General features: G+C 35.3%; 16 protein-coding genes across 16 annotated transcripts in view; 8 read left to right on the forward strand and 8 right to left on the reverse strand.

Annotated features, from left to right (window-relative positions):
• Positions 1-1,062, forward strand: part of FDP41_013247 (uncharacterized protein) — a gene marked incomplete at both ends in the record, with an annotated part of 1,639 nt that extends 577 nt beyond the window's left edge. Inside the window, one exon of the mRNA XM_044703856.1 lies at positions 71-1,062. Within this exon, the coding sequence (XP_044565477.1) occupies positions 71-1,062 (992 nt within the window). The remainder of the gene's footprint in view (positions 1-70) is intronic.
• Positions 1,063-1,197: 135 nt separating this feature from the next.
• FDP41_013248 (uncharacterized protein) lies at positions 1,198-1,822 on the reverse strand (the record flags this gene model as incomplete). Its single annotated transcript, XM_044703857.1, has 3 exons — positions 1,198-1,351; positions 1,479-1,549; positions 1,652-1,822. The coding sequence occupies 3 exons, from the start codon at positions 1,820-1,822 to the stop codon at positions 1,198-1,200; spliced, it is 396 nt and encodes a 131-aa protein (XP_044565478.1).
• A 204-nt stretch (positions 1,823-2,026) lies between these two features.
• FDP41_013249 (uncharacterized protein) lies at positions 2,027-3,103 on the forward strand (the record flags this gene model as incomplete). The annotated part of the gene is made up of 1 exon (XM_044703858.1): positions 2,027-3,103. The coding sequence occupies one exon, from the start codon at positions 2,027-2,029 to the stop codon at positions 3,101-3,103; it is 1,077 nt and encodes a 358-aa protein (XP_044565479.1).
• A 25-nt stretch (positions 3,104-3,128) lies between these two features.
• On the forward strand, positions 3,129-3,911 carry FDP41_013250 (uncharacterized protein; the record flags this gene model as incomplete). Its single annotated transcript, XM_044703860.1, has 1 exon — positions 3,129-3,911. The coding sequence occupies one exon, from the start codon at positions 3,129-3,131 to the stop codon at positions 3,909-3,911; it is 783 nt and encodes a 260-aa protein (XP_044565480.1).
• Positions 3,912-3,979: 68 nt separating this feature from the next.
• FDP41_013251 (uncharacterized protein) lies at positions 3,980-4,921 on the reverse strand (the record flags this gene model as incomplete). The annotated part of the gene is made up of 1 exon (XM_044703861.1): positions 3,980-4,921. The coding sequence occupies one exon, from the start codon at positions 4,919-4,921 to the stop codon at positions 3,980-3,982; it is 942 nt and encodes a 313-aa protein (XP_044565481.1).
• Positions 4,922-5,155: 234 nt separating this feature from the next.
• Positions 5,156-5,978, forward strand: FDP41_013252 (uncharacterized protein; the record flags this gene model as incomplete). Its single annotated transcript, XM_044703862.1, has 2 exons — positions 5,156-5,349; positions 5,555-5,978. 2 exons carry the CDS (start codon positions 5,156-5,158, stop codon positions 5,976-5,978), a joined length of 618 nt encoding a protein of 205 aa, XP_044565482.1.
• Positions 5,979-6,114: 136 nt separating this feature from the next.
• Positions 6,115-6,620, forward strand: FDP41_013253 (uncharacterized protein; the record flags this gene model as incomplete). Its single annotated transcript, XM_044703863.1, has 2 exons — positions 6,115-6,219; positions 6,267-6,620. The coding sequence occupies 2 exons, from the start codon at positions 6,115-6,117 to the stop codon at positions 6,618-6,620; spliced, it is 459 nt and encodes a 152-aa protein (XP_044565483.1).
• Positions 6,621-6,748: 128 nt separating this feature from the next.
• On the reverse strand, positions 6,749-7,024 carry FDP41_013254 (uncharacterized protein; the record flags this gene model as incomplete). The annotated part of the gene is made up of 1 exon (XM_044703864.1): positions 6,749-7,024. The coding sequence occupies one exon, from the start codon at positions 7,022-7,024 to the stop codon at positions 6,749-6,751; it is 276 nt and encodes a 91-aa protein (XP_044565484.1).
• Positions 7,025-7,098: 74 nt separating this feature from the next.
• FDP41_013255 (uncharacterized protein) lies at positions 7,099-9,154 on the reverse strand (the record flags this gene model as incomplete). Its single annotated transcript, XM_044703865.1, has 3 exons — positions 7,099-7,701; positions 7,751-7,977; positions 8,026-9,154. 3 exons carry the CDS (start codon positions 9,152-9,154, stop codon positions 7,099-7,101), a joined length of 1,959 nt encoding a protein of 652 aa, XP_044565485.1.
• An 81-nt stretch (positions 9,155-9,235) lies between these two features.
• Positions 9,236-11,697, reverse strand: FDP41_013256 (uncharacterized protein; the record flags this gene model as incomplete). The annotated part of the gene is made up of 5 exons (XM_044703866.1): positions 9,236-9,400; positions 9,453-9,899; positions 9,948-10,118; positions 10,164-11,323; positions 11,493-11,697. 5 exons carry the CDS (start codon positions 11,695-11,697, stop codon positions 9,236-9,238), a joined length of 2,148 nt encoding a protein of 715 aa, XP_044565486.1.
• A 725-nt stretch (positions 11,698-12,422) lies between these two features.
• On the forward strand, positions 12,423-13,077 carry FDP41_013257 (uncharacterized protein; the record flags this gene model as incomplete). Its single annotated transcript, XM_044703867.1, has 2 exons — positions 12,423-12,737; positions 12,787-13,077. The coding sequence occupies 2 exons, from the start codon at positions 12,423-12,425 to the stop codon at positions 13,075-13,077; spliced, it is 606 nt and encodes a 201-aa protein (XP_044565487.1).
• Positions 13,078-13,329: 252 nt separating this feature from the next.
• FDP41_013258 (uncharacterized protein) lies at positions 13,330-14,747 on the forward strand (the record flags this gene model as incomplete). The annotated part of the gene is made up of 2 exons (XM_044703868.1): positions 13,330-14,340; positions 14,400-14,747. The coding sequence occupies 2 exons, from the start codon at positions 13,330-13,332 to the stop codon at positions 14,745-14,747; spliced, it is 1,359 nt and encodes a 452-aa protein (XP_044565488.1).
• A 23-nt stretch (positions 14,748-14,770) lies between these two features.
• FDP41_013259 (uncharacterized protein) lies at positions 14,771-16,987 on the reverse strand (the record flags this gene model as incomplete). Its single annotated transcript, XM_044703869.1, has 3 exons — positions 14,771-15,500; positions 15,543-16,621; positions 16,739-16,987. The coding sequence occupies 3 exons, from the start codon at positions 16,985-16,987 to the stop codon at positions 14,771-14,773; spliced, it is 2,058 nt and encodes a 685-aa protein (XP_044565489.1).
• Positions 16,988-17,657: 670 nt separating this feature from the next.
• FDP41_013260 (uncharacterized protein) lies at positions 17,658-18,937 on the reverse strand (the record flags this gene model as incomplete). The annotated part of the gene is made up of 2 exons (XM_044703871.1): positions 17,658-18,458; positions 18,863-18,937. The coding sequence occupies 2 exons, from the start codon at positions 18,935-18,937 to the stop codon at positions 17,658-17,660; spliced, it is 876 nt and encodes a 291-aa protein (XP_044565490.1).
• Positions 18,938-19,992: 1,055 nt separating this feature from the next.
• FDP41_013261 (uncharacterized protein) lies at positions 19,993-22,026 on the reverse strand (the record flags this gene model as incomplete). Its single annotated transcript, XM_044703872.1, has 2 exons — positions 19,993-20,756; positions 20,967-22,026. The coding sequence occupies 2 exons, from the start codon at positions 22,024-22,026 to the stop codon at positions 19,993-19,995; spliced, it is 1,824 nt and encodes a 607-aa protein (XP_044565491.1).
• Positions 22,027-22,756: 730 nt separating this feature from the next.
• Positions 22,757-24,118, forward strand: FDP41_013262 (uncharacterized protein; the record flags this gene model as incomplete). Its single annotated transcript, XM_044703873.1, has 1 exon — positions 22,757-24,118. One exon carries the CDS (start codon positions 22,757-22,759, stop codon positions 24,116-24,118), a length of 1,362 nt encoding a protein of 453 aa, XP_044565492.1.
• Between the last annotated feature and the right edge of the window lie 87 nt (positions 24,119-24,205).

A 24,205-nucleotide genomic window follows, 5' to 3' on the forward strand; every position in this document is an offset into this window, starting at 1 on the left:
ACTACTACTACTACTACTACAACCCCACTCCTACTTTTTAAAATCATGTGGTATATCTATATATCAACAGTCCCAATGATTCAAAAAGCCAAAGTCGGAGTTGGTGTCATGGGTAAAGAAGGTTCTCAAGCAAAATTAGCCTCTGATTATGCCATTCCAAAATTCTACATGTTGAAACGTTTACTCGTCATTCATGGACGTTATTCATTCAAACGATCTGCTCAATTCATTCAATACTCTTTCTACAAGAATATTGTCATTACTTTTATTCAAATTTACTTTACATTCTATACCATGTACTCTGGACAAACTATTATTGACTCTTATGTATTAACATTTTATAATTTACTTTTCACATTATTGAATCCATTTGTATTTGGATTAATGGAAAAGGATATTCACGAAGAATATTTAGAAGATGCAGAAATTGGACCAACTCTGTATTCTAATTTGAGAAAAGAAAACATTTTCAATTGGTATACTTTTATCAAGTGGATTCTTGGTGCTGTGGTTCATGCGACTATCATTTTCTTCTTTGCCTTATACGCAAGACAATTCAATATTTTAACGAATGGACAAGAAGATGGTATTTGGGTCATGTCCATTCTTGTAACATCTTCTGTGTTTTGTGTTGTGAATTTGAAATGTTACTTTGAAATGGAACATTTCACCATTGTGCACCATTTGTGCATGGCCTTCTCATTTTTAACCTTTTATGTATTTAATTTCAGTTACTCTGGAATTCCAATGGTACTCACAACATCAAACATGTATTATGTTTGGTACATGGCAGTACAATCAGCCAAGTTTTGGATTATTCACATTTTATTAGTTGTCACACCACTTGCTTTTGATTTGTTGTTTTATGGAGTGAAATATTTGGTTTATCCTGATTATTATCAAATTTTGAAAATGACAACTGATCGAAAGACATTTTTCAAGAATCGAGAAAATGCCAGTAACAAGAAGAATGAAAGTGCTGCTGCTGTGAATGAACCTTGGAAAGGAAATCATGATATTCAAACCGAATTGCAAAGCATTGGTCACAACAATAGTTATTAATGAGAGTTCTGATTCCTTGACATTGCAAGAGAGAGCAACAACACACGATTGTCATTCAACGTTCAAGCAGTAGTCACTCATTTTCGGATAGTAAGCTGAGATTGGTGTTTATTATTGTTGTTATGTCAAGAATGATTATTGTCTATATTGACATCCAGCAGATAAAAGAATCTTTTCAATTTCTTCAGCTGATTTTTCTCGAATGTCAATTTCTTGTTTTGTTTCTTGATCTCCTCCATAAATGTACAATTTTGGATATTCACCAATAAAGAGTACTTGCAATCCAGCCCTAATTGAAGAAGAAGAATACCACCATGAGTCAAATTGAATCAATACCATTGGTATTACAATAATATTCCCAATATTAAATATTATATGGCATGTATAAAATACTTTCTGTCATCACTGAAACTCACATTTTCATTGAATTTTTGGAAATAAATTCCTTTGGACCAGAATATCTACTCAAACATGATCCGACACATGTCTGTGAGAGTCAATGCATCATCATCATCAACAAACGAATCATTATGCCCATTTTTAATTTCAAGTGATTATCCTATTATTATCATTAATCGTAGACACATACTTCAATTCTAGCAATATCCTTTTGATCTCGGAAATCATTTGGTCGATCAGCACCACCCATGGTTCTCACATTACCCAATGTTGATGATGCAGTCATAAGGAGGACGACAAGGAGAATCACCACAGCAAATAGTGGCAAATGAAATCGAAGAAGAGTCTGAGAGGTCGACATTTTTTTCAAAATGACGAAATTTTCGTGTTTTTAGGAGGATTTATAGGTAAATAGGTACAAATCAATGGTGTATGTTGTTGGTCCATTTGCTGTCAAATGATTGTGCATATCATAGCAAGACTATCAGCCCTCCGAGTTACAGGATGAATAAAAGGAATGAAAAAGCAAAGATGACCTCTTTCTCAGTTCAGTTACATTAAAAAAATGATAAAAGTATCCTCTCGGAATGGAATGAGGGTGTTCTTGATGAAACAGACCTCCATTTTTAAAGGAGTCAAAATGTTGGTATCATCATCATTAAGAACGAAGCCTCTTCTTCTTTTCAGAGATCAACATGGCCATAAACAAGCAGCAGCTCTTTATTCTTCATCATTGATTCAAAGAAAAAGCCTTGATCATGAATTATCGGAACATACGACTCATCCTCCATCATCATCATCAAGTAAAACTTCATTACTTCCGAATATTAAAATACCATCCAATGTACAAGAAAATATGAAACATAACGAAATTGAATATTATCAATTGATTCAAAAGAATCATTACAAAGAATTTTCAATGATTTGGAAAACATGTCTCCTTGCAGGCTCTCTCTTTGGAATTCTTTTATTTTATTATTATTTAAAATATCCATCCTCCATGATTGAAGGTGGAGAATCTCTTCATTATTATTTAAATCAAGTACTGAAAGAAAAAGATCAAGTCAATCCAAAAGTAGTTCAAAATATCATGAATTGGTTGAAACTGAACAATAGAGATGGAATACAAATGATGGTACAATCAGGAGCTTTTGATACATTGCTAGATATTGTAATTGAAAAGATCAACAAGTATAAGAATATGAATCAGGAGATGAATGAAATTGAAAATACATCAAAAATGGTACAAGAGATATTGTCAATCATTTATTTGGTTGTAAAATGCGATCAGCTTCACCATCAAGATGGTATTATTTCTGAACAAAGACAAAAGATAGAGCATGCAGTCACAATGTTATTCAGAGATGGTTTTGCTACTCCAGCGAATGTACTTGTTCGAAAAGAAGATACTATTGAAAGTATTGTGAAAGATGAAAAGCGCTGGTTACTCTCAACGGCACATACGAATACTCTCTCTTCATTGTTAAAAATTGTCTATGAATTATCATTACCGATTCCTAAAAACGATTTGGAAAAAACTCTACAGTTGTTAAAAGATAGATCAAATTTCTTTCAACTTGTAAAAGATCACTTTGAGCGAAGAGTGGGTGATGCTCTTCAAAAAAATCGAAAGAGGCATTGAACTATCTCAAGAGGAAAATGAATACATGAAAAAAATTGAGAATAGATATGAAAATCCTTATGAACATGCAGAATCCTTTTTCTTTGGTTCTCTTCTCTTAAAATTACTAGAGGATGGACGTATTTCTATGGATGAGATGAAATCAAGTCCACTCATTATGAATTTTCTAAGAACAGAATTTAAAGGAAATGGACATCTTTCATTTATACCATGTGGTACGATTTTACTCATGTTGGGTGATATTTCAAGCAATTCTCTCATGAGAATTCGACTTCTCTATCCAGTAAATGAGGTTGAGAAAAATGTGAAGATCAACACATTACGAACACGAATGATCCTCGCTCAACATGATGCAAAATACTTGGACAGGCAAAACTTGAGAGATGAGCTTTCCAAGTTGCGTCCACAATTCAAAGACACCTACCTTGAACCATTTCTGGAATATGTCATTGCTTCACAGTTTGGTTATGTCGGTGAAGTAGAGCTTTTGCAACAAGAATCACTTCTTTACTCTGCTATTAATCATGAGTCAGGTTGTGGTGTTAGGGATGTCAATTTAATGTTTGAACTTGGTAATTTATTACTGCAACGATCAGAATTGGAAAAAGGCTTTGAGATTTTCTCAAAAATTCAGCTCGTCTTTCCGTTTTATGCTCCCATTAAGGGAGTATTGGCTGGTATTTGCAAACCACAAAATTTTAAATTAATCCTGAACTCTCAACATCTTACCAACCATATACTGACTCTCGATAAGTGGGATGTTTGCTTTAAACTTCGATTACAAGCTCAGAAACAAAATATGAAATAAAGTGCTTGAAAAGACTTGAAAAACCAAGCACTTTATTTTGAATTATTAGACAATTACAGCAACAATTTTTAATATCCTGTTGCTTTCATACCACCAATGATGGCAGCTCCACTTGAAGTACCAATTCTTGAAATCTTGGCCTCTTCAATAAACTTCAAAGCAGTTTCCTTATCTCGAATACCACCAGCAGCTTTGACAAGACCGACATTACCAACCACTGCCTTCATCAACTTGCAATCTTCTAACTTTGCACCAGAAGTGCTGAAACCAGTACTTGTTTTCACGTAATGGCATTTCGCTAACATGCACATAATGGAAGCATCAGCAATAAGATCCTTATTCAACAAACAACATTCCAAAATGACTTTCAAAACAGCTCCCTTCTCAATGCAAGCATCGGCCATACGTTTGAGTTCATCATATATGTATTGATAATCACCATCCAATAATCTTCCAACATTAATGACCATGTCAATTTCGTGAGCTCCAAGGTCTATGACTTGACGAGTTTCAAAAATCTTACTCTCAACAGTGGTTGCACCTAAAGGAAATCCAACTACAGAAGCAATCTTTACATTTGAGCCTTCCAACAATTTCTTACACAATGCAACATTAGAAGCATTGACACAAACGGCAGCAAAATTATTCGTGAGAGCCTCTTTGCACAATTGTTCAACTTCACTCATTTTTGCGTTTGCTTTCAAAATGGTATGATCAATGAATTGAGAAAGAGGGAGATTAGACTTTTCAAATTTTGTTTCCGTAGTTTCTTTGCTCAGGTGAGGAAGCATTTGGTAGATATCCTTGCTTGGAATACCTAATTTTCCAGCAACAATTTCAACTCTTTCTCTAACAAAAGGAATAAAGGATTCAATGGTAGTATTATCTGATTCCTGTTGTTGTTTGTTTACATCTCTCTTTCTGCCCATCCATACAGTGGCAAGAGTCAAGCCTCCGAAAAATAATAAACCACTCAATGATGATGATTGAGCATTGCTGCAACAAGACATTTTTTCCTTTTTTTAAAATCTCATTCATCACAAGCACATGTGAGATTACCTCCTCCCTACCTGTCTTCATGTCTGTAATTAAAAAAGCCAATCGATAGGTGGACTTCTCCAGTGTTGCTCTTAGAGGCGATCATTGGAATTGATTTCTTACAACTCTGTTGTTTGACAGCTCAACAGTTTTTCAAAACTAAAAAATTCAGCACCGATCGTTTAGTCGGATTTGTTTTGATGAAAATGAAACCCAGTATTGCAACTACAGCAGCAATCGTGCTGATTGTTATAGCAGCAAGTATCGGACTTGTTCATGGCTTGACATATACTCTAGATCCAGCTGAGGAACGATGCTTTTTTGAAAGTATTGATAAGCCATCCAAATTGTCTTTAAAGTTCCAAGTCATCAAGGGAGGATTTTTGGATGTTGATTTAGTGTATGTAGTAATATTACAACATGTTTTAAATTCCTGATCATCATCATCATTACGGAATTTATTTTGAATGGATTCAAATATTCAACTCCCCAATCATCGGTTGTTGTTTTTATTAATAATTTTTGATGGATGTAATATATTTGAATGTCTTTGTCTAATATCAACACTCTCATACATTGATGTTTTGTTAAACATCTACAAACAGTGTTTTTGATCCTGATGGAGAAATTTTGCATCAACAAGAAAGAGAATCCGAAGGAAAGTTTTCTGTCAATGCAGAAAAGAGAGGAATTTACAAATTTTGTTTCTCTAACAAGATTTCCACTCTTACACCAAAGACTGTGTCGTTCCATATTTCTGTTGGTGATTTTGTTGATGCTAATATTGCCAAATTGGATCAATTAAATCCAATTGAACAAACAATTATGAAATTGTCGGAAGGATTAAGCCATATTCAAAATGAACAACAAGAATTCCGTTCAAGAGAGGCTGCCCACAGAAATATTTGTGAAGCAACCAATGAAAGAGTGACATACTATAACATCTTTTCTATCTTTTTACTTGTTTGCCTGAGTGGAGTACAAGTGTATTATTTGAGAAGATGGTTCGAAGTGAAACGAGAGATATGAGTTAAAAAACACTCTTTAAATTATTAAATTATTTCAATTTTTCATGAGTTGTGGAAGTACTTGAACGGGTTCGATCGTGATAGGAATGAATTGGAACCTTGCAAATAGATATTTGGTTCCATTTCCATTCAAAAAAATGCAAATCAAAGTCCCCCAAACTACTTTTGCCTATGCGACTGGTTTCCTTTTGGCTGTGGCATGGTTATGTCTTCTCGACAGTCAATTAATACCAAATTCGGAGGTTGGTTTCACATCTCACAAAATATTAATATACCATCATCTCTTCAGTCAACCTTTGTCAATTGGATTCCGAGTATCATTTGTGCCATCGGCTTTGTTTTAGTCAATATCGTACCAAAGGATAATTTGTTTTTGGAGACAGATCATGAACATGATGTGAAAGTTGTTTATTTTGCTAGAGGATGGCTTTTCTTTGGCCTATTTATTGTTTTTGGCGGAGTGATATCTGGATCCGTAATTATGATAGTTAATCTTGTTGATGCAGAGAAAAAGATGGCTTGGTGTGCTGTTGCACCATTCCTTCACTCACTGTTTGCCTGTATTGGAACTTTGATTTTCTTTGTTGGAAGAGTTTTTGGTAAAAAGCTTCGATGTGGAGAATCCGATGAGTATACCTATTGATCATAATTTTCGCTAACTTAATATGAGACAATCTGATAAATTAATCATTATTTTCTATTAGATCATCTAGATACATTTTATATTCTGCTGGTAAATCAAAACCACTATTTTCTATCAATTTCAAGAGATCAAGTTTTTGATCTCTTGTTAATTTTACTCACAGGTCCAAATTGACAGCTAAATTTATACAGCTCTTCATCATCTAATCTGTTCTCTTCGATCAATTTGGCTCGTTTCAGAATTTCTTCCTTGCTTGGAAATAATTTTGTTTCTTTTGAAGAGGTTTCTTTTTCAGAGCCAACACTTGTTGCAGATCCCGAAGAGAAAAACTGTGCTGTCTGTTGTGGATTCAGCCATCGGTACAGTGTGCGGATTCGTTGTTCTGCTTGATGGCTGTTTTGCATTTTTTTGGTTGTTTTTGTGACAAGGATCGATAAAGCTCAAGCGAAGTTGCAAAATACTATGGATCACAAATTTGTTAAATCTTTATTGACGACAACAAATAAGATGTTCCATTTTCTTCCAGTGTTTGTTTTAAATCTTGTAATACTTTCTCTCTCACCTTTTTCTTCAAGCTGGTTTCAAAGAGATAGGGTTGAGTATGATAGGAAGATTGGGGTGTTTCTCTTTTTTTTTCGTTGGCAATGGAGCTCTTGGTTTGCACTGAATGTCGAAAAGGTTCTTGCTCAACATTTGGAATTACTTGCTTTGAAATCTGTTTTTGCTGTTTTACATGCGCCTGCCTTAAATTTTCAAGTTGCTTCTTTCGTTCTTCTCTCTCAGAAATTTGTTTTTTGATTTGGTCGTTCCTCAGCTTGCTGGCATATGTGTCCATAGGCTTTTTTGAGGACTTGGGTACTGCAGATGAAGGGCGTTTTGGTTGGCTTTCGCGCTTAGAGAGGTCAAGTGTGGAGTATGTCGAAAGAAATTCATCATCTATTCCTATTTCTCCTGCAATTCGTTTCAAATCTTTTTCGCTCATCGAGTTATGGAGTCGAAACGGCTTTGGGCTTGTTGGCTTTTTTGTTCGTTTGGCAAGATAAAGGCGCTCTTGGAATTCTCGCTGTTTGGCTTCAAAATCCTTTTATATGACCCTATGAATCGTTTCGTGTTTTTTGTTAGTTACTTACTGGTATGTTGTGATTAATCTTGGGAGCTAACGTGAGCTCGTCATCTAATGGATTTTTTGGTTTGCTTTTCACTTGATTATTAGCGACCTTTTCCCACATTTCCATTCGAGGCGGTAGTGATGAAGTTCTTAGCAGATATTCTGATCTTTCTTTAACTCTGTTTTTTCTTTTTCTTGCTTCGGCCTCTAGTTTTGAAGCGAACATAAGCTTAAAGGTGTGAGATGGCACTGACATGTTGTGTTAGTTTGGCTAGTATTGTAATGTCAAATACAAACCTGGATTCGCCTTAAATTGCCTTGTGTGTTCTTGAATTTCGAATTCCTTCTTTCGCAGTCGCTCTTTTTCAATTTCCTTTAACCTTAACTTGTCCCTTTCAGCAAAATAAAATGGTTTGGCTATTCTTTTAGTCATCTCTTGGAGGGCTTTCTTTTGTAGTTTTAATTGGTATTCAGTCCTCATCTTAATTGACTCATATAATGCCTGTTTGGTTGTCTTTGGTACTGGGTTTGCCTTAAATCTTTTGTTTAAATGGTGCTCCTCTTCAGCTTTTATCTTTCCGATGTATTCTTCCATTTTTCTTCGATGTATGCCTTTTGGTTTCATAGATTCTCTTTCTTCAAATGAAAAGGGTAAAGGTACAGTGATTTTTTTCTTTTCAGCTTTGTCTTCATTACTGTTTTTTAGGTCCTGATAAAAGTCGGAGACATCAGAAACTACTGTTAATGTGTCACTAATATCATTCCAGTTGTATTCTTTCCCTTCTTCTGCTTCGTCTAATTGCTCATTGTTGATTTCAGGATTGTTGAAGAAGTGTTGGTAATCTGGTTTTGTTTCTTCCTCAGAGCTAACGCTTGAGTTGTCATCGTCTAATTTAACTTCATTTATCATAGCATGAACTCTTTGTTCTACTTGAGTCAAATCCTGAGTAGCCACTTTGGTCGTATCCTTGTGCTCCTCCTGATTCTCTATCATGTCATTAAACTTTACCGTTCTGTATGAAGAGAGTGAGCTCTTCAAATGAACGTTCCTGGATGTGTCTGCAGTAACTGTGAGAGTATTTCTCTCTCGTAGAAGCAAGTAATCACGCTCGATTGCCTCCAAGCGTTGTTGTTGCAACTCTCGTTGTTTGGTAATTTCTTCAAGTGACATTGAATTTTGGAAATGTTGATCAGTTTGGGTATTACAAATATTGCCTTCTTCTCGGGGCAGAGAAAAATCAACCACGTGAATATCTTTGCCGAGATCCTCCTCCTCATGATTTCGGATGTCATGCTGTGCACCTGTAACAATTACGTTTCTTGTTCCGTCCTTGGTTGAAAGCTCCACCAAAATATTTTCGTCCTCCTCTATATCATCCCTCTTGGGACGTGATGATCGATGATTAAGGAAAAAGCTAGAGTGCATTTTTTTTGTTGTAGTACAAACGTTAAGTGAAGGCGCCAAATTCAACGGTGGCGCCAAAGTGAGTACGGAGATTTGTAGGTCTCAATGGTGTAAATTTTTACAAATAGTAATGGCACGAGAGAGATGTTCATCAGCCTTAATGAATGCATCTACTTGTTCTTGTATTACTTTGTCTGTCATGGCCTTCTCTTCTTGGTTGTACTTGCTGCGTAGAAAGTCTACAAGTGTGTTCATCTGCTGTTTAGTCTTTACATCCAATTTTGAGCAATTTAAACTGAAAAATGAAGAAAAAACTTACGTTTGTTTCAAAAAGATCTAATTCTTTCAAGGTCTTCTTGAGAAATGAGATGTCCAAAATTAACTGATTCAAGGCTTTCTCCCATTTGTCATTAATAGTTTCTGGTTCGGAAGAAATCCAATGCAAGATTATGCTTTCTGGATCTATTAGTTGTTCAACCATTGAGGCTACTACCATGCGCATTATTTCTGGAACATTTTCTTCAAAGTTGTTTGAGATATATGTAGCAAGTTTGGAAAAATAAAAAAGCACGTGCTTGAAGTTTTTGGAAATTCCATCAGTTTGAAGTTCTAGAGAAGTCTTGTAAAATGAATTCCAGCCAATTTTGTCATTCACAACATTTTGTGCAAGTATTAAACAGTATTTTTGTAATAGCTTTGTGTCAACTCCGTGTAATTTTTCTTTAAGTAATGTTACTTCTAAAGGAGAATTTTGGTTGAACAATAACTATTCACAATGTTTAGAAATTCATATTCGAACGTAATTATGACTTACCTGAACCATTGCCGATATTTCTTCCAGTATTCCTCCCAAAATATATTTAATGCTAGACAGAATAATGAAGAATTGTTTTTCACTTGTCTTCTTTGATAGCCCAATCGCATATAATTTAGATAAAATTGTCTCAAACAATTCTGATATGCAAAGAGTGACTAAATCAAAAGACTATTATCATGTGTAAGCTCCAAACTATTGAAAACAAGCACTTACATATGAGGACACAATCAAGCTGCAATGAGCAATAAAAGATTTCAATCGGTCTAGGAACAACGCACAACTTTTGCCAACTTTGAGTTTCGAAATTTGTTCTGGAAGAGAAGAAATAAAGTCATCAGAGGATATGGTTATGGGATGCCAAAGTTCAGTGGAAGCAACAGCGGAAATTTCGTCTCTGATCTCGATGCATCTCTTTCTCATCAGCTTTTCCACATCTGGGAGCAATAATTTATGCAAATGAAAAGACACTATCATTCCCTTATTTTCTAACAAGTCTCCCTGTTTTAGTATGGAGCTAATACACTTTGTAGCTATTTCAAAATCAGAAGGGCCTAGGATTTGTACCTTAACTGTAGAAATAAATTGATCCAGGACCGTAAATGACCATTCTATAAGGAATGATGTGTTTGATGCTTCTTTAAATAATTGCTTAAATTCTTTGGCAACTTTTTTGATAATTTTAAAGATGTGTTTGGACGCTCTAGTAGTATAATCTTCTACGTTTCCTCTACATTCAGTTTTGCGTAAAACTTCTGCTATCAAGATATTCTTCCCTCCTAAATAGGTTGTAATTGCTGCTTCTGTACCTAATAACGCTTCCAATAGGGCAACATCTTGTTGTGAGTAATAACCATTCTCCACAGCATCAGCTATTTTGTTTCCCAATTCGAGCTTCTTTTTGTGAAAAGTTTTTGTCAATTCTTGCCGGCTAAATCTATAACTAAGGTCAGATAATACTATTTCATCGGATTCAAGTCTCTTTTCAATAAGTTGAACAAACTCAAAGGCTTTAGTGAACATTAATTGAGAGGTAAGCAGTTCCAGCTGTGGAAGCAAAGAGTCTTCTACCTCTCTCAAATTTTCAAAGTCTATACTCGTAAAAGAGCAATATAAATTCTTCCCGGCTAATGACAAGTCGACGCTCTCTATTTGAGATAACATGTTTTTCATAGTGCTCACCAAATTGCCAATTTCTATCATATCTACATCCATAAAATTTGAAACTTCTTTTGAAGCCTCAATAAATTGGACATAGTTTTCAGCAACAAGCTCTTTTAGCTTCTCTTTTGCTTTTGTTTGTTCCATGTGCAGACCTGATAGCCAGTTGGTCTCGATGGTTTTGTGTTCGGCCCTTGAAAACAATGTGTCCGTATCTATGGGTAAAATAATACGATGATCAATATCAATAATCATTAATAATAAAAACCCTTACATTCTTCAGGATAAAAATCATCATCGGAGAAATTAATTGTTGATGGATGTTCCAACGTTTCTGTGGATATTAAACGAGGTAATTATCATTAAGCTGAACAATCTACTTACTTTCTCGTCCTGTAAAAATACTGATCACCTTCTTGTTCACCTCCTTAGCTATTCCGACCTCCGATTTGATCTTCTTTTTGAGCATGTTTGTAGCTTTGTTCATCATATTGATACCTCCTACAAATTTGTCCTTCACATCTTGAACTCCCTCAGCAAATAATTCCTTAACGTCTTGCACTCCCTCCGCAATAAGTTCTTTGGACATTTTTTAAGAGCGAAGGAGAGACTAAATGGTCAATTTGGAGAAATCTGACAAGTAATCATATCAAACAACATAAGGAAAGACAATGCGCTCACTGCAAATGCCCCGGAACCCTAAAACATTTTATATACTATTGCCCTAACACTCAATGTTTTAGGGACTTTTTCTACACAAAATTCCTAGAAATTACATCAATAAGATGCATCCTCAACGATTATCAAGAATCAAGATACTGTGATAGAAGAAAAGTTTTCATCATCCACCATGACGGAGTAATGATTCGAGATACTCAAATACCCAACCTTAAAAATTTACCAAATATTTACCAAAATTGGCCTGAAATCCAAATAATTCTCACCTTACTAGTTGGTAAATGTCACACCAAATACTATGAAAACTCAAGATTCAAAAAACCATTTCAAAAACAATCCCCAATCCTCACGGATTTACCAGGACCAATGGTGCTAACAATAAACTAATTGGAATTTTTTAAGAGCGAAGGCTTCAGTTCACATTTCGACGCTATAAAATTTGAAGTTTAAATAATAACAATTTTGAATTTAAATCATCACCACGTTTAAAACTATTAGTTCTATAATTTAACAACGATTTATAAATTGTTGTGAAAATACCATGTCGAATGTCTCAAGTTTAAAGGGACGCCACATTCCGATTTCACCACAAACCTTCAATAATTTTTAAACAAAAATTTTGAAAAAACAACAAAAATGGTGTTCTTCTTCACGTGTGTTGATCCCACGTACACAGTCTACATGGGTAGGGATAAATATGAAAACGAAGATCTGATCAAGTATTCGTGGCCCGAGGACGTTTGGTTTCACGTTGATAACTTCAGTTCTGCTCACGTCTATTTGAGATTAAAGCCTGGCCAAACTATCAACGATATTCCGAAGGAAGTTATTGAAGATTTAGCACAATTAACAAAATATAATTCAATTCAAGGAAAGAAAGAACAACAAGTTAAAGTCATTTACACAATGGCATCAAATTTAAAAAAGACTGGAGATATGGATACAGGAGAGGTTGGATTTTTTCGACCGAAAGGCTGTCCGCCATGTTATTATCCAAAAGAATAAGGAAATTGTGAATAGATTAAACAAAACTCAAGTTGAAAAGGAAGTGGATCTTGAAAAAGAGAAAGCTAATAGAGACAAGAACGAAAGAGAAAAACAAAAACTCCAAGCGAAAGAACGAGCAAAAAAAGAAAAAGAAGAATATGAAAGAAGGAAAAAAGAAGCTGAAGAAAAGTCATATGACAACCTCTTCGTTAAAAAGAATCGAAATCCACATGCCAATGACGACTTTTTTGGTGATGGACAAGATGACGAAAGCGAAAACAAAAATCTTGATGATTTGTTCTAGATGTGGTCGTGTTTTGTCATGTATAAATATGTCCGTCACTATTTGAATTTCCAAGTGTTTGTCCTGAATTTGATGTGATCATTGTTGAATTTGTAAGTGGATTGGATAAAAAAGAGAATCGGGTCAGGCAACAACAGAAATCAAAAAAATTCGAATTTAGCTATTGTTGTTGAGTGGACTCGTTGGTTTTGAACCACCAAATCATCATCCATCCTTTATTTGCTTGTTGTAATTCGTAGTTTCATCATCATCATGGCATCTTCCTCTATGGATGTTTCCCATCATCATGAAATACTGATCAATGATGGAGATGACACGGAACGGATAGAAGGAAAACAAAAACAAACGTTTCTTCAATTACTATCAAAAGCCATTCCAACAAATTTCATATCACGATGCTGGGGTAATATCGGTAGTACAGAAATTTATCCAGAATTATTCAGGCCTCTCATCTACAATGTCTATGGATGGATGTATTCGGTAAATATGGAAGAAATTGAAAAACCTCTCGAAGAATATGCAAGTCTTCAAGACTTTTTCTCCCGAAAGTTAAAGCCTTCAGCAAGACCATCATTGAGTGTCCAACACAAGAGAAAGATACTTCAAAAATATGATTTGGATGAAACCACAGAGTTGAATGAAATCGAACGAGATTATCTTCACGCTGAGATGGTGAGTCCAGTTGACGGAACGGTAGCACGATTTGGTACTCTCTGTGTGGAATTGAATGAATTGGACGAAACATATGAACATGTTTTCTTGCCACAAGTCAAAGGAGTTACTTATTCCATGCAAGAACTTTTACAAAAAGAAAAGAGAAACACACAGTCAAACACAGGTCATTATTTTGATTATTATCAAATTCCTACATCAAAAAGCAGAGGCGGATATTGCAAACAAACAGATGAAATCGTTGTTGGGGAAGATTTTACGGAGCCAGCCATTGATAACACAAGCTCACAAGATGACATTGCCTCAACTCCACAAAACACAAAACAGAAGAAGAAATTGCACTACTGTGTATTATACTTGGCACCAGGAGATTATCACCGGTTTCATAGTCCTTGTGACATGACCATTGAGTCACGAAAACATATTTATGGAAAGCTGTATCCAGTAATGCCCTTATATCTTAATAGGTATCCTAACCTATTTACTCAAAACGAAAGAGTTGTTTTGAATGGTAAATGGACATATGGAAATATGCATTATGTAATTGTTGGAGCTTTAAACGTTGGATCATTTGTTGTGAATTTTGATAACGTAAGTTTGGCATTTCAGATGTTAATTAATTGATTGCATTAACGACTTTCACACTTCAGTCTCTACGAACGAATGTAAAACGGCCAAGAAAAAAGAAGGCACAGAATGCTTCGACAGCCATTCCTCAACGCTCATCTGAAAAAGTAGACACTTGGGATAAAAAGACGAAAGAAGAACATATCAAGGATCCTGAACAAGGAGAAGAGATTGTTGTTCTTTCTCGAAACTATGTGCAAGGTGGGCTCTCTATTGAAAAGGGAGAAGAAATGGGATACTTCAAGCTTGGAAGCACAATTATCCTTATTTTTGAAAGCAACGAAGATGATAACCTTGCATTCAATATTCAAAAAGGCCAAAAAGTTAAGTTAGGCGATGTAATACTTGTGAAGAAAAACAACAATCAATAGCTTAATTTTCAACCACGGTTTTTTTACTCTTTTGATTCTTCCAAGCGCTGTTTCGTACTTTCTAAAATTTCTTCGGTCTTCTTCAGGTACTTTGTCACTTTTTCGATTATCTCGGGCGAGTAGGTTTTGCCTGTGGGTTGGTTTGGTATATAAGATTCTATTTGGTGTTTCAAGTTGTCAATTCTTGACGAATAGGTGTCAATCGACTTCGATTTTTGCTTGATATCATTCATAAATTCTTTTTCTTCTTTGCTGAGTTGCTGATGGAACAAGATGTTGTAGCATTTTTCGAGTCGTTTGTGCAGGTCTTTGGCCTTTTTCAGAGTATTTTCGTATTTTGTGTGGATATCTTGTTGTAGTTGTTTGCAATGGGCATCTTTCTTCGCTAATATCTGCACTGACTGTTGCTGATTGTTGTATCGTTTTGAGAGAGAATGTAGTTTTTGTTCAAAAAGTTCGATAGCAACATCATAACACTGCGTATTGTGCATTAATTGCAATGTAGCCTCCTTACTCTTTACATTAGTATTTCTGTTATAGAGCTCATTTGTAACTTCTTCAAGTAATTTTTGAAATGTGTCAGTGCCAAACTTTATATTGTCTTTCTGTAGTGTGCCATCCGTTTCATCCGGTCTAAAGTTAAATACACTACCAGAAGAGAGTAATACATTTTTGGCTCTGCTTTCAATGTAAAATATAGATATTCCATTAACCAAATCCTCCAAAATAGCAAAACCTTTTGGATATTCCAATCTACATGGAGTTAAAAGCATTAAACAAAAAATGGAAACTTACTTTTGAGTTTTAAATAAAGGTAGTACAGCAGTCTTATCGTTCTCTGATTGCTCTTGCTCTACACCAGAAAAGGTCTTCTCAATGTGAGAAATAAAAGGAAAAATAACTTCATGGCATCCACCGTCATGCACACAATAAAATATTTGTGATGATGTTGGATGAGGTACAAGCCATGGCCTCGAAACCCTAGGAAGAATAATTCTATCAAGAGAGGTAACGCTAACAGCATGTGGAATTGGAGAATATAACTTAGAAGATGATGAAGAGGCAAATCTTGACTGTAGATTCCATTTGGGTTTGATGTTGTCAGATACAACAAAAAGTCTAATGGTCCCAGAATTTTCTACACAAGCAAAACAAGTTGGAAACGACTTGGAAATGTTTAAGCTGGTCATATCTGCAATATCTGAGCTAAAATCAATTTCACAATCTATAGGTATAATTTTTCCAGTAAAGAATGTGGTGTCCTTCGTATTGGGTTTGAGTACAATTTCTTGTTCATGGTTTGAAGTTTCAATAGCATAGTTCACAATTCCAGGGAGATAATTCATGACCATAGTAGCCTCTGGCTCGCTTTCACATTCATCAATAATGTCATTCAAGAAATCTTGAGAAACAATACATCCTTCAGGAACAATTGGACAAAGCACCCATAATTTGTATGATTCTTTAAAGGTAGACACATAAAATATCGAAAATCTCTCCCACGATCTTCTTGATCCAAATGTGAACGAAAGAACTTTTTCTGAGGTTTCGTCGTCGAGTAAAAGAATTTCATCAATTTTTCCAGAGGTCACTTGAATAATTCTTAGGGTGTTCATAGAATCCAGCACTACAACATGGTCATCACTATGTGGATGCCAGCAAGCTTTCAAAATTGTGTTAGAACTTTCCAATACTGAAGATAATAATGAGAAGGAAAATATGGTGGTGGAGGAAATAACATCTGCTTCACTTGATCTAAATCCAGGTACACTCATAATATTGATGTCGTACTCTCCGATTATTAAAAGTCTATTACCTGCTTTGTTTAAATAAATTTGATTGATTGTTGGATATTTCATATCCGGTTGGATGGTCTAAAATTACAAAGAAATGTAATCCGAGTCGAGTTTAACAGTGTTGCGTGGATTCCATGTTAAATTAATAAAAATTGGCACTATTTTGCATATGCATTCATTGCTAAAATTACCTACCTTTTTGTTCTTTCCACTCTCATCATCAGAAAATAAAATCTTATAAAATTGTCCTCCTTCTTGTGCCGAATAATAAATAGCTTCGCTACTTCTCTTATTTATTGCTAAATGTTGTAGTGGTTGAGAGGAGTCTAGTAATTGTCCAACAGAACTTTCCGATTTAACAATACTCAACAAGGCTTCTTGCAGCACATAGCGCATCGGCTTGCGTGATGATTGAGAGAGGGATCTTGCGACTAGGCTTGTCATTTTTTTTTAATTTAACAATGGTGATTCCGACCCTAACGAAAGGGCCATACACCCACAACAAGATGAAGTATGGATTGTAGAGATTGAAGAGGATGATGATGAAGAATTGCTCGTACAGGAAGATACATCCACATTCAAAGATCCCATCACTGAATTACATCATCATAACAAAGAAGAAGGCTTCTTGATTTCTGCTGTAGCAAACGACAACACCGAGAATAGGTTGACTTTGAGTCATAACCACAATCATCTCGCTCCCACAGGTCATATGAAGAAAAGCTTTGCCAGAGAGGAAAGGACTGGATTCCAGAATTATTGGAATTGAAAACAAAAGTCGAATGGTATACGAAAGAGACCTTTAACTATGCCTTGGTGAATCAATATAGAAATGGAATGGATTATATTGGTTGGCATTCCGATAAGGAGGGAGATCTTGTTTCAGGATCAATCATTGTATCCATTTCTCTTGGAGCCACAAGAACCTTCAATTTCGTTCCATAAAGTCTTCCAAAAGCTCTATTATTTCTCATGATCTTGAGAATGGAAGTTTGGTGGTGATGAAAGCACCCACCCAACAGCATTACAAGCATTGTATTCCAAAGAGAGCCAATGTTTCACAAGCAAGGTTGAATATTACTTTTCGAAATTGGTGCATGGAATTCATCTCTGATTAATTGTAAGAATCTACTTTTCTGTGCTTTCTCTTACAAATATTTCTTCTCTTGGCACAGACTTTCTTTCTTGCAAACTTCTTGCATACTCTTCGTCCTTTGGTGAATTTGAATTTCTTACAAATTTTTCTTCCTTTCGATCTCTTGATACATCTCTTGAAATGCTTTCTGTGAATGCATTTAGAAGGGAATCTCTTCTTTCTGGCACAGAATTTTCTCTTCTTGAAAAGACAACATCTCTTCACAATCTTGTGATTCTTACAGAAACGTCTTTTTGCGAATTTTGCACTGACACACTTGGTGAAATGTCTATGCTTTTTACAGAATCGACTAGTTCGATGTTTGATACATTTCTTCTTGTGACCAACCACACGACATTTACGAATAATTCTGCATTTTCTTGGAGCGTAGGAATCGACATTCTTGTCACATCTCTTCTTCTTTAAACATTTCTTAATTGGGAATTTCTTGAACTTCTTACAAGTGGTCTTCTTACCCCAAACAACACATTTCTTGAACTTTCTATGTTTGGAACAGAATCTCTTCTTTCCAAATTTCTTGCAGAATTTACGGAATCCATAAGAATCGCAAACCTTCTTTGTTTGATGTTTGGCACAGAATTTTCTAAATCTGTGTTTCACACATTTGGTGAATGGTTTGCTGTACTTGTCACACTTGGAGAATCTCTTATGCTTTAAACAAGGATATTTTCCAACAATGGCATACTTGTCACAGAATCTTTTACGACCAATGACTTTGTGTTTGAGACATTTGCCACGGACGTACTTGTGAAGGACACACTTTTACGACAATGTCGTTTAGGGCGAGGTTTGTAAGGATCTGGGCGGTAAGAGTCAGATCCTGCAACAAGTAGACTGCTGCAAAGTAGTAAGGCGAAGAGTAAGACAAGTGACAGTTTGTTCATCTTGCTTTTGATTTTTTTGTTGAAAATAAGTTCGAGATGAATGGTTTGTAATTTATAGGTTTTTAGATTCAGATTGTTTATTGAGGTGAATTATGACCAGAATATGCTTGAGTTCATTATCTCTTGATAATGTTGGAGACTATTCCCTTAAAAAGTTCAAAAAAGGAAAGACAAGTGAAGTCGTAGGAAACAAGTTTGAAGAAAAACGAATAAAAGAGAAATACTGAACAGAAACTTTGATCATGCTTTAGTTTATTACTTGGATTGAATTGGACATACCTTATGGAAAGTAATAAACTCTTTCGCTTGATTCACATCTGGATCTGAATGATCAATGTAGTTCCCTTCAGCCATTATTAGTCAACTGATTACATGTCAAACCATACACTTTTAAACAATGCAATCGGAATTGAAAATACTCAACAGGGAACTCCTTTGAATTATTTCTCCATAATGTCTAACTGAGAACTTTTGAAGGACTCCTTTCTGGGCGTCGAACAACTATGCAACATCACATTCTCAGTCGCAGAAAGAGTTGGTGAATGAAACGATGTAAGACATTCAATTTTCGTTTGTTACATCAACGCCTAATACATGAGGTTGTTTGTTGGAAGCCTCTTTGGGACTCAATTCCATGAAGTATGTGTTTTTTACTTCAAATTTGTGAAACTTCTGCTCGAAGAGAGGAAATTGTTGTTCGAAAATTGGAACAAAAAGCGTGAATTTCCAAAGAATACATCGAAAGTTCAGTAAAAACAACCCTCCTGCTTAAATTGAATATCTAACTGTGATTGTTTTCAATCAGCTCATCATTTTATGAGGAGATAACATGAACTCTTATCCAAATAATTTGGAATACCTTACACAACGTCGTATACTCACTGAGATTGTTTTGAGCTCCATGTTTGTTAGAAAATGTTATCATCTGATCTGAAGACCTCAAATATGACATAAAAGTTGAGAACAAAAAATTTCTTTCGCCCTCCGTGGGGCTCGAACCCACGACCGTTGGATTAAAAGTCCAACGCTCTACCGACTGAGCTAGGAGGGCTCACGTACTAAGTTAAATATTTAACCAACTTGACTATATTTCAAGAAATGTTTCTTTACAGTCAACCTATTGACAGACAAGTCGATGATATTCTTAAATTGCCCTTGATGAAGATGGTGAGAGAGTATTTTTGTAAGCAATGTTGTTAGTATTGATAGAAAGGACTTTCCCAAGACAATCGTTTCTCAAGACAATCGTCCTCGGCATCTTTACTACGATCACTCGTGTTGCCTTACCTGAATCCTAAAATGGGTTACTTCCTCAAAAGTGAGCTCAATGCTCGCATATATACCAGCTGGTGTTCATGACTTCACTGGAATGAAGAAGGTCTATTGAAGGTGAATCGAACCATTTAGGCCTACAAATTACTCATCGTCGTTGTTGTTGTTGTCAATGGCAATTCCCTATTATTACTACTATTATCAATCGTATTATTATTACCAATACTACTACTTGTATTATTATTATGAGTAGAAGTGGCCCTTCCCTTTAACCTCCTCAACCTCTCCAAACAACAATTCACACCATACAATTGTTTCAAATCCTCAATGGGAGTAAACAAGTAAATCATTCCAATAGTTACCAAACAACACGTCACATCCATTATATTGAAATTCACCGATCGATAGAATAATCCCAACATGACCTGTCCAGATCCATACTCAATCATGATTAAAACAATTTCAATGAACACTAAGGCTGCCACAACGGTCAAGAACATGATGGCTCTCGTAAATTTGATTTGAAAAATTGAGAGATGATTCGCCTTTCTCAACAACAAGTACAAACGTGCTCCAAATATAAAGAATCCACTCACAAATACAATGGTAATGGCCAGACTAAGAGAAAAGAAGGTTAAATTGAATATTTTGGCAATGGATGGAATGGCAAGATATACAATTGGTAAAATTAACAATAAAAGGAAGAGTGCAGCAAAGATGAGAACTAGAATTTTGAGAGCAGGATGTAACACAATGACACTCGCACTTGCATGACTGCTGATGCGATTGGTAGATTTGGATCCCTTGTTCACACCCATCAATAAATTAAACCAAATCACAAAGGTTGAAAAGAGAGCTGTAAAGATCCATAACAAGTGAATGGCTCTAAAAAATCCAGAACCTATTGAAACATGTTGAATATGTTGAAGGTATGAAGGTCAAGTGGATGTTTTTGGTGTTGAATGGGTGATTGATGGGAATGTGCAAATTTGGTGGACAAGGATTGTTGAGAAGGATAGGAGACAAATTTGGAAATGTGAATGGATTTTAGTGTGTGAATGAATGATTGAAGAGAGTAAGGAACAATGAAAAATCTCCATTCACAACTTACCCATTGTCGATTTCAATTGAAACATTTGACTCGTGGCAATTGCAAACAAATTTTCCAAAGATAGAAATACCAAATGAAGTATAATACAAATATAGGCCAACCAATTCAATGTAAAGAATTCATCATAGAAAGCTCTATAAAATTTAACCATTCGATGTTTCATATGATCTTTCACTTTCAAAATTCCTCTATAAAAAGATGGAACAATCACGCATCCAATATGCACAAAAATTAAAAAAAGAGGTAAAACAAATGCAATCACTGGATACGCTTGAAAAGTGAATCCAATAAAAGTCGTAGAAAAGTAATCACATTTGAAACCATATTTTGAATTTCCACAATAACAAATCCATGAATTAAGGGAGGGTTGAATCAGTAGAGAATTTCCATAAATGAGTGGAATTTGAAGATCACTATCGAGTATTAGTGGTGGTGGTGATGATGATACATTCATCCATGTTGACTTGTTCCACGGCGCGAGAGCATTTGAATGACCATAATTACAAAATGCGTCAGATTTCAAATATTGAAAACAAGTATTATTGGGATTGGCATAGTGTTGACTCATGTTTCTGTGAAATTCAATAAAATCTGATCTCTTACAATATTGACAGTAATTCATCATGTATGCAAATTCACTAGCGACTCGTTGTTGATTGCGTAGAGAAGTGACGCCATACGTATCATTTAAATATTGTTTCACATACAAGGAAAGATCGAAATCAAGAATTTTCTTCTTTGAATCATCATTCGAAAGAGTAAAATTATTAATGAGTTTTGGAAAATCCTCACAAAATAAACGTTCACAACTCTCAATTCCATATTTGGAAAACAACAATAATAGGTTGGTTGACGATACTTGTTGTTGCTCATTCGAACACAATTCAAAACTTTTGGTATCAAAAAACTGATAAAACAATGAAAATTCAACACTTGGTTCGTAACGAGTGTAGAGAGTGGTTTCATTGAGTAAAATGATGGAAGAACATGAAGGAGTGAATGTTGTAGGGTCAATCACCTCTAGGGAACAATTCTTCCAAATAGGAAATGCAAGAACCATTGATGTGGTTTCGAAAGAGAGATTAGACAGACCACCAAGAAGGACTATAACTTGTACTGCCACTACTAATAGTTGAAGAAGAAGGAAATGTGGCCTTCGACAGGAATGTTGTGAGAAATGTCGTGTGGTAGTTGACGCTCGTCGTCGATCAACAAGACAGGAGGATGTCACCATGGGTTGTTGTTGTTTTGAATTTTGTTTAAATGAGACTGTCAAAGGATGGTGAAACGATGATGAGAAACTGTGTAGTAGTAATAATAATAGTAGTGAGAAGGATCGATCGTTCAATACTTAAATTTGTTGTCGTGATGAGTGTGTGAAAGAGTCAATCGGGTGGTGTGAACATTAGACACTTTGAATGACATTAATCAGACGAATCAACGATCCAACAATGAAAAGAAGAAGAAACAGAAGAAGAAACACAACTGTTTGAGTTGACTCGAGTGTTTTCTTTTTTGAAAATATATAAAAACGCGAACCTTTCTCTCTCTCTTAAATTTCCTTCCAGCAATTTAGGAACGCCTTTCCTCAAAAACAATTCTCTGTTTTTCTCCTTGAACGAAAATGGTTCAACAATGCATGATGTTGAGGGAGAAATTGCGCAAAAACTTTAAGCCACTACCATAAAGAGTATCTAACCCCGAATGTCCTTCAACAATTTTCTGGATTTTAAAAAAATTATTCCTTTCAACCATTTCTTCATATGTTATATACTAATATTCACCACCATATGAAACAACACCCGAACCAGTACTCTTCACCTCCTCCTCCTCATCATCATCATGACGTTGTTGAAATGAACTGTTCCGTTTGTTCTTCAGCCTCACAAGGGACAAGTGCTACCTCTAGTATTGGCAATAAAGATACAATTTTAAACAATCATAATAACAACAACAATAATGATACAACCAATAGGAACCAAAAGATCCGAAACTATGAAAAGGTCATGACTGTAAAGAAGGAAAACTCCACCGTCATTCCAATGATCCTTGAATCATTCTTTGAATTTACGAATTGCCATTCAAGGCTTGTACATATGGAATTATTTGCTTCGGAATGTTCTTCTTCATCGAGGAGCTCCATCTTACCCATCTCAACGACCTCAATCACTATTGATTTCTCTCTCTACAAGGAAATATATTCAGCCTATGCATTGGAATATAAAGAAAGAGTGGCCACTTCACGAAAGAGTTTTATGATTAATGGAACACCTCAATTTTATTATACCAAGATTGATATGGCCAAAACGGATTTGGATTCCATGCAAGAGTATTCATTGTTGAATAGTACTTGTATGCATGAAAGACTGCAGTTTGGAAGTGCTTATTTATATTTTCCATTTATAGAACCAAATGTTAAAATGGAAATTGAAGAATTGCAGCGCTTTAAGGAAAATTGTTGTGAAAAAATTAAGAATTATTTATTGAAATGCATGAAAATTCCAAGAGAAGCCTATGTTGGAGTCACCATGCAAAAGGCCATGCTGGTTGAAAAACAACAACTCTCTTTCTATTTTTACGAAAAGAAACGATTCATGAGAGAGTATTTAAATTGTGATTTTGAACAAACAAAATTATATGGAAGCAATTTTTATCACTTAAATACATTGAATCCGAATGCCATGACTACAGACGAGATATTTGAACTTGTTGAAATCTCATCGGCTGAAGAATACTCTCAATTTTGGACTTGTCAAAGTGATGCCTTTTGTGGTGTTCCACAAATTTCACAACCTCTCACCAACATTATTGAACAAAGTTACACTCAAGAAATTTCAAAACACAACGATGCAGTCATTGTAGGTGTCAAAGCATATTGTCCATCCACTAATCGTTTTGAAATTGTTTCTTGTGGTGAATTAGTGATGGGAAAAGAATGTGCTTCGATTAATCATGTTGCAACACGAGAAGGTCATCGAAATAAGGGTTATGCTACATTCATCATGATTGCCCTATTGGATATAGCAATGCATCGACACGGATACAATAAGGTTGTGCTCGAAGCCACCGGTATGGGAATTCAAATTTATGGAAGGTTAGGATTCGTTCCATTTTTTGAATATTATATTTTTGAATTGGACCATAAAAACTGAAAGTTGACACTTGACAAAAATCAATTCCTCTCTCATCAGTTCTAAAATCCTTCAATTTCAACTATTTTCTGGATTATTTTCTTCGAT

The sequence above is a fragment of the Naegleria fowleri genome (assembly GCF_008403515.1).
Source record: "Naegleria fowleri strain ATCC 30894 chromosome Unknown tig17, whole genome shotgun sequence".
NCBI classification, from domain to species: Eukaryota; Heterolobosea; class Eutetramitea; order Acrasida; family Naegleriidae; genus Naegleria; species Naegleria fowleri.